This window comes from Grammomys surdaster, unplaced genomic scaffold, assembly GCF_004785775.1.
Source record: "Grammomys surdaster isolate TR1022 unplaced genomic scaffold, NIH_TR_1.0 205, whole genome shotgun sequence".
In the NCBI taxonomy this organism is placed as follows: domain Eukaryota; kingdom Metazoa; phylum Chordata; class Mammalia; order Rodentia; family Muridae; genus Grammomys; species Grammomys surdaster.
This window is the reverse complement of record NW_021604650.1, coordinates 1,037,892-1,052,512: the sequence shown is the minus strand read 5'-3', so window position 1 is coordinate 1,052,512 and position 14,621 is coordinate 1,037,892. Positions and strand designations below refer to the sequence as shown.

At 51.6% G+C, this 14,621-nt stretch overlaps 1 protein-coding gene across 1 annotated transcript in view; it reads left to right on the top strand.

The window, feature by feature from the left end:
* Window positions 1–3,376: 3,376 nt before the first annotated feature.
* Macrod1 (mono-ADP ribosylhydrolase 1) overlaps window positions 3,377–14,621 on the top strand; it is a 144,729-nt gene continuing 133,484 nt past the window's right edge. Inside the window, exons 1-3 of the mRNA XM_028770987.1 lie at window positions 3,377–3,791; window positions 11,926–12,027; window positions 12,734–12,850. Of these exons, the coding sequence (XP_028626820.1) occupies window positions 3,500–3,791; window positions 11,926–12,027; window positions 12,734–12,850 (511 nt within the window). The 5' untranslated portion in view covers window positions 3,377–3,499. The remainder of the gene's footprint in view (window positions 3,792–11,925; window positions 12,028–12,733; window positions 12,851–14,621) is intronic.

Sequence of the window (14,621 nt, the reverse complement as noted above, 5' to 3'; positions counted from 1 at the left end):
CCACGGAACACTCAGTCCTAAATGGGGTGTCTCCATCAAAACCCTCCCTTGGCTCAGGGAACCTTGTGAAAGAGGAGGCAGAAAGAGTGTAAGAGCCAGAGCAGATGAGGGACACCAAGGAAACCTGGCTTTCTAAACATGGCAGCACTGACAAACATGAGCTCACAGAGCGTGGAGAGCTTTTGGGGCCACTTCTAGAAACTTGGCAGGAACTTGATTTTGGGCTAGAACAAAGAAGTAGGTTTCAGTCAGGAATTTGACTTTGGGCTAGGACAGGGAGGTAGGCTCAGTTATCTTGGTCATCCTGGTAAGCCCCTAGAAACACTGGTCACTGGACTTTCTTTACTGCAGCATTCCTTGACTTTTTGTTTATTGCCTTGTTCCTTGATCTACAACTGACCTTATTCTTTGCACTTACTTAGAATGGTATAAAAGCAGGATGGAGAAGAATAAACCCGCTTCAGCCTCAGCACTGGCTGGAGTCATGTTATAGTCTTGTCTAATTGTCTTTTTCTTTTCCGTCCTCACTTCCTCCCTTGAGACCCGGTTGACTGACTGAGCTGGCATGGTCAATGGAAGCTGTAATATGTCCAGGGCCTGCATGACTCTGGGAAAAATGAGATCCCCGCACTGAGGGGGAAATGGATGTAAGCCCCCAACCCCCAACCTAGACCCTATCTCCAATACACAGCTGCCTGTAAAGGAAAAATTAGCTTTCTCCAGTGGAGTCTCATTACAACCCACTGCTAGGGCTCCACAACAGACTGTCAACACAAAACAAACTCAGTGACATTTTTGGAGGTTCCTTGTCTCATAATGCTCTGTCTCAGCATTAACTTTCTCTTCCTTCCGTACAGATCCCTCTCAGGGATTTTATGGGATCTGTGTGGGAATGTGCACATTTCTGCATCTATATGTGCTTCCTGTGCATTTTCTTTGTCTCTTTGTCTTCTGGTCGTTTGTTTGCTTGTCTCTATTCTAATTTATTTGGTTTTACTTTTTTACTATTATTTTTAGATGCCTGTTTGTATTCTAATGAGAGAAAGGGTGTGGATATGGGTGTGTGGAGAGTAATCGAGGATCTGGGAGGAGATGGAGAAAGGGAAGTGTAATAAGAATATATTGTATGCCCAGAAAAGTGGTGGGACACGCCTTTAATCCCAGCACTTGGGAGGCAGAGGCAGGAGGATTTCTGAGTTCGAGGCCAGCCTGGTCTACAGAGTGAGCTCCAGGACAGCCAGGGTTATACAGAGAAACCCTGTCTCGAAAAACCAAAAAAAAAAAAAAAAAAAAAGGAAACAGCTCCACAACAAAGATGACTATGTAACAAAATGGGTCATTTTAACCATATTCAAGTCAAAAAAATATTGTATGAAGAAAATATATTTTGGTTTTTCTAGACAGGTTTATCTGTACAGCCCTGGCTGTCCTGGACTTGTTCTGTAGACCAGGCTTGTACTGGTCTGCCTGCCTCCTGAGTGTTGGGATTAAAAGGTGTGCCATCACAGCCAACTGAAAAACAAAATCTATTTTTAATTAAGGGGAGGAAATGAAGACTGCATCTACTGTGTACTAGGTGGCAGGAGTTCTGGTTTATCCAGAGTTCCAGGGGCTAAGCCCCATGGGCATGGATTTCAGGCCCTAAGTGGAAGGCAGCCTTCTTAGAAGCCAAAATGTCTTTTGGTTGGGACCTTGTCTTTTCCCAGAGTCCCCTACCAAGTCCTTGACTGGAAGGATGGAGGGCAAAGTGAAGGCCATTCAAGTGGCTCACATCCTGAACCTTGGAACCTGTGAAGATGGCTTTCGGCAAAGGAAAACCAAGGCTATAACCAGCTGACTGTAGGCAAGTACTGACTTTTTCTTGGATACTGGCAGGATCAGTGTAACCACAGCCTGGAAAACGGTAGATGGAGAACCAGAGGTTCTCAAGGTCCCCACCACAGGAGAAGCCCGGGCCTTTTCCAGGCTGCAGGAAGGAACTATGGGAAGGGCCACATGACCTCTGGCTAAAATCCTGGGACAACCTCCCTTAGAGCTTCCAGGAAGGAATGAAGCCAGAGGCATGTAATTCTGGTGACTCACGCCAGATTCTCCTCTCACAGAACTTAGGCTGAGAAATCTGCATTGCTTATGTTGCCAGGTTTGTGGTGAGGTTTCAGTAGGAGGGCGTTCACTTTGCTTTGTCTCCTTTTTGTTTTGTTTTCCAGGAACTAAATCTTGTAAAGTTTTGGGAGCAAGGCCTGGAGTGATGGCTTGGCTATTAAGGTTCACAATAATAATTTGTAAAAAATTTTGTGTTTGGGTGTTTTCTTGCTTGTGTGTCTGTGCACCACTTCCATACAAGGCCAGAAGAGGGCGTGGCATCCCTTGGAATTACAGATGTTTTTGAGCCACCACGTGAGCGATGGAAATAGCACTCTGGACCTCTGGAACAGCAGGCAGAGATCTTAATTGCTGAGTCATCTCTCCAGCCCCAGGATTTAAATCCCGCCCCCTCTCCCCTCTAGTCTCCCAGGGTCTCACTGGGTAGCTCTGGCAACCAGCTCTCAAGTAGGCCAGGCTTGTGTGGAAGTGAGTATGAGATAGAGGCTAAGCTGGAACTCCCGATCATCCTGACTCCCCTCTGCCTCTGGAATGTTAGGATTACAGGCATGTCATTAAGGAATACGAGACAAAAATTATCCTTCTCAGTTCACCAGAGTGTTCCTATACACCCAGATTCATATTCTCTCTCTCTCTCCATCCCTTTCTCTTCTTTTTATATTGTTAGATTGACCTATTGCCTGAGACAGGGTCTATACGGCTGCCCTGTAAGTCAGGCTGACCCCAAACTTTCCTAAGATCCTCTGCCCTCACCCTCCCGCATACCACGTCGGTTTGGCACCTAGGTTTCTTCTTTTCAAATCTCACTGTCTTGCTGGCTACTGTGGAATTCAGTCGGCGCCGTTTGGCCCTTGGAGCTTAAGGGAGGTCGAGCTCTTCCGGCCAGCTCGGCTTGGGAGAAGTCTCCCTAACCTGAAACATAGGTCCGCCGCACCTATCACCTCCCCTTGGCAGGCTGGAACCCGCAGTTGTGTGGACCAGACACAGAGCTAGGTAATGTGTAGGGCGCTAACACAAGTCCAGGTCTCTCTATGCCTGCAAAACACGCGACAGGGACCGAGTTGACTTTTGAGCCACCGCAACTAGGCGGAAAGACCCAGGCGCCGAGTGCCTTGCCGAATCACCGAGCTTCCGAAGGTTGGCTGCAGTCACACTCGGGAGGACTCAGACAGGCTGGGTGCGAACGTGTGTGTACGAGTGCGTGAGCACCGTGGGCCCGGACGGAACTACAAGTTCCAGGGTGCCCAGCGGCGCGCCGCCCGCGGTCTCTAAGCAGGTCGCCACGGGCTGGCACGCGCCACTCTCGTCCCAGAGTAAATAAGGGACCGAGCGCGACTCTCCGGAGCACCGAAAATAGAGTCAGAGTGGGCGGGGAGCCGCCCGGCACCGCCTGCTCATGTCGCTACAGAGTCAAGTGTCCGGCCGCCTGGCACAGCTGCGCGCGGCGGGGCAGCTGCTGGTCTCCCCGCGCCCCTGGCCCGGCCGCTCGGCGGGTGGCCCGCGGCCCCGTGGCAGTGCGTGCGGTCCCTTGGTAGCGCTGAGCGAGCACGGCTACTGCGCGTGGCCCTCGGCGGGAGTTGGGGCGTGGGGGGCGGCGGGGCGTGGAGCCTGGGTGCGCACCTGGGCCCCCCTGGCCATGGCCGCGAAGGTGGACCTGAGCACCTCCACCGACTGGAAGGAGGCCAAATGTAAGTGTGAGCGCAGGGCGTGGGTCTCCCCGGCCGAATGGCACTCCACGAGCACCTGAGACACTTGGGAACCCCCTCAGCCCATATCCATGCCCAGCTCCTACACCAGGTTACCCCTTGACTAAACGAGTGAGGAAGGCGACCTTACCTCAGCAATGGTCTCCAGGCAGCCCCCCCCCCCCCGAGATCCTTTGGGACTTGCCACGGTCCTCCATGCATGCACAGGAAGGAAACTGAGGCCCAGGGCCAGAGTCCACTTCCCCAAGGTCAGGCTGGGAGTGTGCAAAGCCAAAGTGTGAAAACTTGGCCTATTAGGTAGGGTCAGATAGCCCCAAGAGTGGCAGCTCGGGTGTCAGCCTCTCTGGGAGTATGGTAGGTGCCCGTTTTGCCCTCCTGCTGGCCTCTGGCCCCATGCCAGCACTCTGCCCCTTCTTGAGGGACTGGACTCAAAGAACTTGGAGAGCAGTTCGACATCGGGCTTGGGCTGGTGAGAATCACTGACTCCCCCAAGAATGAAAGTATTTCTCCCCCTGGACGAGCTTGCCAGGAAGGGACCACGGGCCCTGGACGACCTAGTCTCTAGCTGGAGTGCAAAGTACAGAGTCCCAAATAGCTCTGAGTGGTAGTCCAGCTGCCCCTGCCTTTCAGCGACAGTCCCTCCCTTATTACTCTGAGCGGATCCTCCTCCCAGTGAGCGGCTAAGGCCATTGGCTGGGCTGCTGGTGGGCGTGACCATGGGCCACCTGGATCAAGCAGGATTGAAGGTAACCTCAGATTGGCTCCGTTTTAGAAAAGAGAACTCCCTCTTGCTGCAAGTCTGCCCGGGATCCTAAAGCACTTGAAGGTTTTCTTTGGGAGCAATCAGAACTTGCCACTCCCTCAACCTTGGCCGGGAGTTGCAGGGCTAGTCCAGAATTCCAGCAGAGGGAGTTAGTGTTTCTCCTTAGAGTCCTGCTTACCCATGGAGACTAGCAACCCAGGAAGAGGCAGAGTTGGGGCAGTACCACGCCTGGTGTAGGGCCTGCCTTTATTTCTAGACTCCAGCCTTTCTCCCCTTAGCTCCCCTTTCCTTGGTGACCCTGAAAATCAGCCTAACCTGGGAAAGCTCATGGGACCTGAGATTCCTCAACTGCTGTACTGATGCTGTTTTCTCCCCTTCTATGCCAAGCTGGGTCTGGGTAAGACAGGTGAGCTGGTCCTTGAGGCTCTGGAGACTCTGCTTGCCATTTCCAGTGGGTTTATTGGGATTAGAGATGCCACTGCTACTGCGTCTGGCTTTTAGGCTTCTACATGGGTTCAGGGGATCAAATTCTGGTGTCTGGGATTATGTAGCAGGTGCATTTATTCACCCACTAAGCCATCTATCTCCTTGGCCTTCACTCAATAAACTTACCTCATGCCCCGTTGGAGCCAGCACTGAAGGATTCAGCAGTGAGTGGCCAGGCAACAGTCTGTCTAGTGGACACTATGGTGACATAGTCCTCTGTGCACTATGAAGAAGTGGCTGGGACCACCTGAGCTGAGAAGGTCAGAGGTGGCCTATCAGGGGACAGCAGGCTCTGGACATGGAAATGGGGGGTGGTCTGATCTACATCTCCTCTTGTTTGTTTGTTTGGGTTTTTTTTTGTTTGTGTGTGTGTGTGTCTTAGTTAGGGTTTTATTGCTGTGAACAGACACCATGACGAAGGCAACTCTTGTAAGGACAACATTTAATTGGGGCTGGCTTACAAGTTCAGAAGTTCAGTCCATTATCATCAAGGTGGGAGCATGGCAGCATCCAGGCAGACATGGTACAGGAGGAGCTAAGAGTTCTATATCTTCATCTGAAGGCAGCTAGTGGAAGACTGACTTCTAGGCAGCTAGGGTCAGGGTCTTAAGCCCACGCCCACAGTGACACACCTACTCCAACAAGGCCATGTCTCCAAATAGTGCCACTCCCTAGGCCAAACATATTCAAACCATGACATTGAGAGAGTCTCTATATAGTCCTGAATGTCCTGGACCTTGTTATGTAGACCAGGCTGACCTCAAACTCAGAGATCTACCTGCTTCAAAGACTTTGTGTTTTGTAAAGAAAAAAAAAAAAAGACTAGGATTGGTGCCACACACCTATAATCCCAGCACTTGCTTGGCAGAGGCAGGCAGATCTCTATAAGTTCCAGGTCGTTCTGGTCTACAAAGTGAGTTCTAGGCCAGCCAGGGCTACATAGTGAGCCCCTATGTCTGAAAACAATACAGCAATCAAAGTTGTCCTCTATAGTCCAGGCTGGCCTGGACCTCACTCTGTCGTCCACATGGACACTGTGACAGTTTATGCATCTTTACCTCTGTACAGTATTCCATCTGAATGTACCACAGTTTGGATATCCATTCTGCAGATGGGCACTTGGGTTTCTTAGTGGGTCTAAGTTACTTATACCATTCTGACACCTGTCTCTAGTGGACATGTGTGTTCAGGGATATAGCTAGATGCTGGCTTCCCTGGGTGATTTTCTGTCAAAGACTGGCACACAGACTCACACAAGACTGATGTGTAGGCAGTTTAGGGTGAAGAAATATAATAGCAGTGGGTGTGGAAATTCCTGGCCCTTAGGCATGGCCTCCTCACTCTCTGGGAAAGCCAAGGCACAGTCTTGGGTTGCCCAGTGGCACACTCTCATCCAGAGCAATGATGTGCCAGTTTTGGCTTGTCGGTGGCCACACTAATCCCATGTAAGGGAAGAAAGAAGAAGGAAGACTTATTTTGATTCGTGGTTGCAGAAGATCCCCATGCACAAGGCATGGTGATGTAGCTCAGATCATCGTGGTGCATATCTGTGCTCCTAGCATCTGAAGTAGAGGCAGGAGGATTGCTGGGAGATGGAGACTGGTGTAGGCTATACAGCAAGGACTGTGCTACATAGCAAGACTCCATCTCAAAAGGAAAGTAGGACTGTGGTGGCTGGAGGGAGTGACAGATGAGGAGGCCCAAGGCCTGTCCTGCAATGACCACCTCCTGCTCCTGCCAGCCAACTCCCACCACCGGACCAAGCCTTTAAAATGTGACCTGAGTCTGTGGGGGTGTTCAGATTCAAAGCATAATCTCAAGCAGCCAGAGGCAGGCTGCAGGCTGCAAGCCGACAGCAGGAGTGTAGGTAAGAGGCAGGAGGGCAAGCATCAGTGCTTTGGAAGGGCTCGACCCTCCCAAAAGAATCTCCTTATGGGGCGTTGTTCTACCTTTGATCTGCAGCATGTCCGTTGCCTGCTGTGGTCCAGCTGGAGAGGCCTTGCCCAGGGCTCAGCTCCTTCTTTACCTCCATGTTGGCTGTCTGCTTCTCTGAATTCATTAATCTTCCACATCAGGACAGCCACCAGGCTGGATCCCTTCATCAGGAGACATGTAGGCCTTTTGTTGTTTTATTTTTGAAGCGGTGTCTCCTGTAGCCTAGGCTGATCTCTAACTCCCTATATGATGGGGGAACTTCTGATCCTCCTGCCTATACATTATTCCAAATGCTGAGATCACAGGTGTGCACCACCAAACCTGGGTTAAATGACGCTGGTGATCAAACCAGCTGTGGAGCCATGAACCTTTGTCGGGGCAGATTTCTGCCAGATCTGTTTTTACTGGTTAGTTAACCTAATCCCCTGGGTTCTTGGGTGCCACGATGCCCCCCATCCCAACTAGAACCTGTTTAGAAGACTGGAAATAGGGGCTGGAGAGATGGCTCTGCGGTTTAGAGCCCTGATTACTCTTTTAAAGGACCTGGGTTCAATTTTTAGCACCTACATAGAGCCTCACAATCACCCTTGATTCTCCAGGTCCAGGGGATTAATGCTCCCGTCTGGCCTCTGAAGGCATCAGAGGTACACATACACACATGCAGGCCGAACATTCATACAGTACAATAAACTAAATAAATCTAAAAACAAATTACCTAAAGGGAAGACTGGATGCTGGGCAGTGGCATACACTTTAATTACACTTTACTCCGGAGGCAAAGGCAGGCAGATTTCTGAGAGTTTGGGGATGGCCTACAGGATGAGTTCCAGGACATCCAGGGCCACGCAGAGAAACCCAGTCTCAAAAAAAACAAGACTAGAAATATTTACAATGAAAGGCGGGCTGGAGAGATGGCTCAGCGGTTAAGAGCATTGACTGCTCTTCCAGAGGTCCTGAGTTCAAATCCTAGCAACCACATGGTGGCTCACAACCATCCATAATGAGATCGGATGCCCTATTCTGGTGTGTCCAAAGACAGCTACAGTGTATTCATAATAAAATAAATAAATAAATCTAAAAAAACAATAACAACAACAAAAAAACAATGAAAGGCAGTTGGCTTGAGGGGACTTAGCTGGGGCCATGAGGAACATCTAGGGACATCTGTTTTAGCCTTGAATTCTTTTCTCATGCTGGGCCAAAACTGTGTACCGAAAAGAGAAGGAACATTGGTGTATCAGAATCCAGCAAGCCCCAGGGTCACTGTTGCATGTTCCCTGAGCCTCTATTTTCTTATCTATGAAATGGAACCAATAGCTCCTGCTGCTGTGCTGGGGTCACATTAGAGTACCAGCCTACAGAACGCCCCCTTGCTCATCTCTTCCCAGGCTCCTATCCTCTCTGTGCTGGGCTCTGACACACCACTCTGCATTCTCTTCCCCTGGTAGCTTATGGTATGATCCTAATACTTCAGCTGCAAATACTTCTGCAGGGGCCAGGACTCACTGAGGACCTGGGACCCTCATTTCAGTGTCTCTGATGGAGCTTCTGAGCCAGCGTACTGTCCAGGCACACCTGAGAATTCGGGGTGAGGGCATCTCTCCCGTGTAGGGAAGCAGCCTTGACCCACCCCAGTATGTGTGGTCCAGAGCTGCAGTGGCTTCATGCTCTGTTCTCCACTGCTTGTGCCATAGGCTTGGATGAGTCACCGTTCCCAGGTGATTAATGCCACAGAAGCCGCACACCTTATCAGCTGTACCCACCTGGTGTTCTGCAGACTCAGCCACCATCCCCCCCACTAACCCCCACCACAGCCTGTCTCATCTCTCTGAACGACGTCTTACAAAGTGCCATAAAGAGACTTCTTAAAACACATCATTGAATTCCCGTTTGCCTGGCACGCTTTATGGCTCTGGCAGAGTTTGCTTCCTCCTGCCCAGCTTTCATGCCCACGAGCCTCTGGAAGCTTAGTCTGGGGTCAGGCTTGCCCATCAAAATTTACTGCGAACATCTTTTTACAACACCTGTCTCAGTGAGCCGTGAAATACTCTTCGCCTCTTCAAAAATGAAAGAAAATGAAAATGCATGTTTTACATCTTTTATATATATATAAAAAATAAAACCCACTTATGCTCTAAGTTTGCATCTGACTCATGGAAGGGGGCCGGCAGTGACTCCTGGGCGTGGCAGAGCAGGCCTGGGAGGTGACCCTGAGGAATGGGGCCACGCTGAGGAACAAGTGCATGGGAGTTGGGGAGAGAAGCAACTCAGGCAGTGGTGTGCCACTCAACACCTCAGGAACCTGCCTTGGCCAGGACCTTGTTTGGAGATGGGGACACAGTGCTGGTGTGCTGGCCTTTTGTTTGTGTCTAATGTAGCCCAGGCTGGCCTTGTATTTCTGATCCTTCTGCCTCTACCTGACGTGCTGGGGTGACAGCTACCATACCTGGCTCATGTTGGCTTCTTAAAGTTGTATATTTAGGGATGGGCGCTGACAGGGATAGACTGACAGATGTCTCTGAGATTGGTGTTGTGGTTGGTGGCAGTGCTCTGTTTGAACCCCACTGGAGAAAGTGGGCCTTGTGAACTGTGGCCGTTCAAACCAGGCCACCAATGTCATGGAGAAGGGGAGAAGGACAGACAAGTCCACCCCAGGTTTCTTTCATCTGGCTGTGATAAGGGCTGGATCATTCTACCTCTCTTCTGGCATCTGTCAGATGTGTTTGCTAGGGGTCAAGGTGTCCTTGGGCAGTGGAACTCATATGTGTTGCCAGGGTTGGTTCCAGCCTGACCACTTCAGTGGCGCCTGTAGCTGGTCTACAGTGGCTGGCAAGCTGTTGGTTGGTGTAACCATAGCTTCCTGGTGCCAGCTCCAGGTCTAGCCAGCTGGAAGGATCCACACTTGATTGTGCCAAGATTCAGGGTGTCTTCGGTCATGATAGCACACGATAACTAGTTTGTGGAGCTAAATAATGGCTGAAGCCCCACCTGCCCTGCTCTCCACCTGAGAAAGGCTTTCTCCTCCTGAATTTTGTGCTGCTGGGCGCCCCTCCCCAGGAGGAGCCTGTGATGCTACAAAAGGGTCACACTGCAGTCCTGTGTTCTTTTTCTAAAGCTGTAATTGGTGATTGAACCTAGGACTCATGGATGCTAGCTAAGCACATTACCGTTGAACCAGTGTTCACAGCCCAGACACAGGGTCTTGATCACAGACCTTCAGTATCTTGATAGACCTTGTCTCTGACCTAGAGAAGGAAACCGAGGCTCAGACTTGCCCTTGAGTGTAGTGGGAGCCAAAAGGGAGTGAAAGCACCACGTGGCTTTTCTCCGCCCCTGTGTGTCCCACCTTCCCTGTCTGCCCAGGCTGCTCTAGCTTCCCTCACATCACCTCCAGATGCACCCCCTGCCTCAGTGCTTTTCTGTACAGGCAGGCCCTCTGTATGGATGACTGATCGCTCAACCTTCAGGTCTCAACTCTCCACTGAGTCACCCATGGACCCTTACACACACTGTGCGCTGTGCTGGTGATGAACAGGGGGCTCCTCACATGGATCTTATTAGCCAAGGTCCAGGAAGGAACGTACATAAGCCAAGGCCAACTCTCAAGATTCTTGGTGGGAAGCACAGAAGGAAATGGAGAGGGTAATAAGAAGGGGACCTGAAAGAAAACTATCATTCCAGGTAGAGCAAATGCAAAGGCCTGAGGCAGGGAATCACCAGGGTGTTTGAGGAACAGGCTAGTAAATCCCCAGGTCAGTGGGTGCGGGTGTAGTCAGGAGGATAGGTTTGGAAATGGGGTGTGTGTATTACAAGGGTCAGCTTGGTTAGGTCGTAAGTTTGAGCTGAGTCTCATCTACAGGAGGGTTGGAACCCAGGGCTTTGTGTAAGCATTCTACCAGCTGGTCTACATGCCCAGACTCAACTCCTGCCTGTCTTCTGATGCCATTTGTATTCATTCATGTGACTTTTGCTGTGTGTTGTCCTTGTGTTTGAGGGACGGTGGTTGGGCTGAGCCTAAGTGTATAGAGGGCCTCATGCCAGGAGGGGGAGCCTGTGAGCTATGAGCCTGGACTAAGCTGTTGCCGAGATGCCCTATCCTGGTGGCAAGGGAAGGTCTGACAGGGCAGAGGGACCAACTTGACACACTCAGAGTCTGTGAGCATGTGGGGGCATGGTTTTTTGTTTTTTTGTTTTTGTTTTTTTTTTTTGGTTTGGTTTGGTTTTACGAGACAGGGTTTCTCTGTGTAGCCCTGGCTGTACTGGAACTCACTCTGTAGACCAGGCTAGCCTCGAACTCTCGAACTCAGAAATCTGCCTGCCTCTGCCTCCCAAGTGCTGGGATTAAAGGCGTGTGCCACCACCGCCCGGCGCCTGGGTCCTTTCTCACCACCTGAGTGACCTCAGGCTGCCTCCCAAGTCCCTGCTGCCTCATCTATGAAAATGGGAACATTTGCCTCCAGGCTGCATAGAAACCCTAGCCAGTGCTGATGTTAGGCAGACTCTGCCAGAGTCTGTCTTTGAGGATCCTTGTCTTACAGCTAGTGACACTATGGCTGATAAGGGACAGAGCATCATCATCCTGCCTTGCTTGATGTGTCCGAGTTTGCAATTGTTCTCCAAGGGGCATCTTATCCCCCTACAAATCCCTACAAAGGGATCTAGAGAGATGCTTAGGTACCAGGAAATGGCCAGCTTGAATTCTAAACTGGGTTCTTAGTGACTGAAAAAGTCAGTCCCTCAGTCTTCCTGGGCCCCAGTTTTCCTTCTTGAACAAAGACAGCAGGACAAAATGTTGTAGAGTCTGCAGTGGTTCTGTCCCAGAGGGCCACAGGAAGCTTGGCTGGTAGGATCAGATTATACCCTTGGACTCAGCAGGAGTCCTCAGGAGGAAGAGGACTAGTCTGACCACTCTTGCCTGTCCTGCCCCTGCAGCCTTTCTGAAGGGTCTGAGTGACAAGCAGAGGGAGGAACATTACTTCTGCAAGGATTTCATCAAGCTGAAGAAGATCCCCACGTGGAAGGAGACAGCAAAAGGTACACCCTATTCCTTGGGCATGGAAGCCCCACCCCGCAGAATGACCTAGGAGAATCTTCCAGAAGCATCCAGGAGTACCAACTGAGTGCTCCCTACATCCAGGCTCTCTGCATGTGTCACCTCATTTAATTACTGACACTGCCTGAGGCCAGTTTGGTTTGCAGTCCCATGACAGCATTAGGAAGCCAGCTCTGGCCACGTCAGCTATCCACCCTGGGTAACTCAGTTACTGGGAGCCGGGATTGGACTCTGGGATGCACTTGCTTGCAAGGGCGTGCTGGGGAACTTCTGATCCCTGAACGTGCAGGTCTGATAGCCCATGGCCTCAGTCAGCCCACTTATCCCACCTCAGACTCTGTTGTGATACCTATAAAACAGAGTGTGTGAAACTCCACATGGAGGCACAGCAGGCATTTTGGTAAACCCAGCACTTGGGAGGTAGAGGCAGGCAGATGAGGAATTGAAGGTCAGTCTTGGCTGGGTAGTAAGTTTGAGGCCAGCCTGTCTCAAAAGAATAGGAAAAAGGATCAGAGTATGTGATATCACTAAGACCTTCTGGAGCATTGTTGTAAAGGCCTATGTACACACAGTAGGTGTCATCCACAGCAGGATTTACCATCAGCATCAGTGGTCACTAGGGCTCTGGCTCTTCAGTGACTCTCCGTGAAGGCTTTCTGTGTGACCCCCTGACCCTACCTGTTCCAGGGGTGTCTGTGAAGGTGGAGGACCCCAAGTATAAGAAGGACAAGCAGCTGAATGAGAAAATCTCCCTGTTTCGTGGGGACATCACCAAGCTGGAGGTGGATGCCATTGTCAATGCTGGTGAGTGACTGGCCTGAGTCAGAGGCCTGGAGTGGGGGGCACTTTGTCACCTTAGGCTTGGTTGGTGTGCCAAAAATGGGTGGGCGCCACCTGGCTCCAGAGAGGCTAGTGTGGATGGCCTGCTGGCGCCACTGGAGCCCAGCATGGCTGCCACTTGGGCTCATCTTCTCTTGAAGCACTGACCTGCCTTCTGGGGGCACCTCCCTCTGCCAAGCTGCCTTGCAGCTCTGAGGCCCATTAGCAGTGAGGATGGGGGAGAGCTGGCTGGAAGGATGCCACACTTCGCTGCCTCTGAGAAGAGGCCAGAGCCAACTCTCTTCATCCTAGGGCAGGGGTGGGGACTGTGGCTGCCCCCCACCTCCACTAGTCCTGCCTCACTCCACACCTGGCCAGGTGAGGGAGCTCACAGGGGGAAGGGAGAGTACAGAGGGTCCCTCAGCCCCCCTGGCAGCTCTCCAGTGCCTGGGCCGGGAGCTGTTTAGCTCCCTGCACGTGGTCAATTCTTGCTGGCTTGGCGGTTTATTGTGATGAGCAGAGTGGAGGCAGCTGCTTCTGTGGGGGGAGGGAAGAAGGCGGTGTTTGTCTGGCTGAGGTCAAGAGGTTCTGGGAAGGGCTCTGGAGTCATCAGGAACTGGTGTCTGGGGTTAGTAAATCTAGCACATGTGTAGGAACTTCCTGGAACAATGTCGGGTGGCTTCCCTCCCTCCCTCATACAACCCCCCAGGAACTATAGCAGGTAGTTGAGGTGTCTTTTTCTCTCATTCTGTGAATATCAGGGTAGAACTCCTAGCACAGAGCTCCAACTCACAGGAAAAACCCCATCATACCATCCCCTCCCCTGTGAAGCCTAGGGCACCTCAGCCCCCCCCCCTGCAGCCCAGGGCACCCCAGGTGTTTCTAGACCTCCTGTCACCTGGCTTGCTCTGCCATACCTGAGTCTTGACAAGGGAGTAGGTTCCTCCAGGACTCTAGAACAGGGAGCTGCTGATGCTGTCAATGCCTCTTGGCCTCCTTAAGTAACTAGGCACCCAGCAGAGGTGGCTGCTCCCTGGTCCTTTCTGTTTGTGATCTGGGTGGCACTTCTGGCAGGGTTCTAGGCTGGTATTCGTAGAGGACCATTACTGTACCTCCCACCCCCTAGCCCACTGCCTGTCTCAGGCACACAGGTGTTGGCTGGCATTCAATGCCAGAGAGAGCTTGGGTTACCTTTGCATTTCTGCTGTTGAGTCTGTGTGTCTCCCTGGAGAACCTGACATGGTTGATAGGTGGCGGGGAGTTCAACAAATCTATCTCACTGAAGACAGCCTTATCTGGTTTGCACATGCTGCACCAACCCATCAGGGAGAATGTTGTTGCCCACCCCAGAGGTCCTCAGGAAGTCTCCTGGCTCTGCCTTGTCCTGGCACCTGACCCTGCCGGTCACTGCTGAAGGTGTGGCAGGCACCCAGTGGTTCTTTTCCTGTTGAGCTGTAAAATGGACAATGAAAAAAACAGGCAGCCTGGCTGGTGAACAAGTGAGGGTTCCAGGACCAAAGTAAGTGTCACGGGAGCAGGAGAGAGCTCCGGAGGCTGGTATAGGCTGCATGGATCTGCCTGTTAGCTCTTTCACTAGTCGAGCTAGCTGCTCTGGGCTGGTGGCACTATCGGCCATGCTTCCCCCAGGATGGTGCATCCTGGGAGGTGTACTTGCCTGGGAGGTGTACTTGCCTGGGAGGTGTACTTGCCTAGGAGGTGTACTTGCCTGGGAGGTGTACTTGCCAGGCATCTTTTT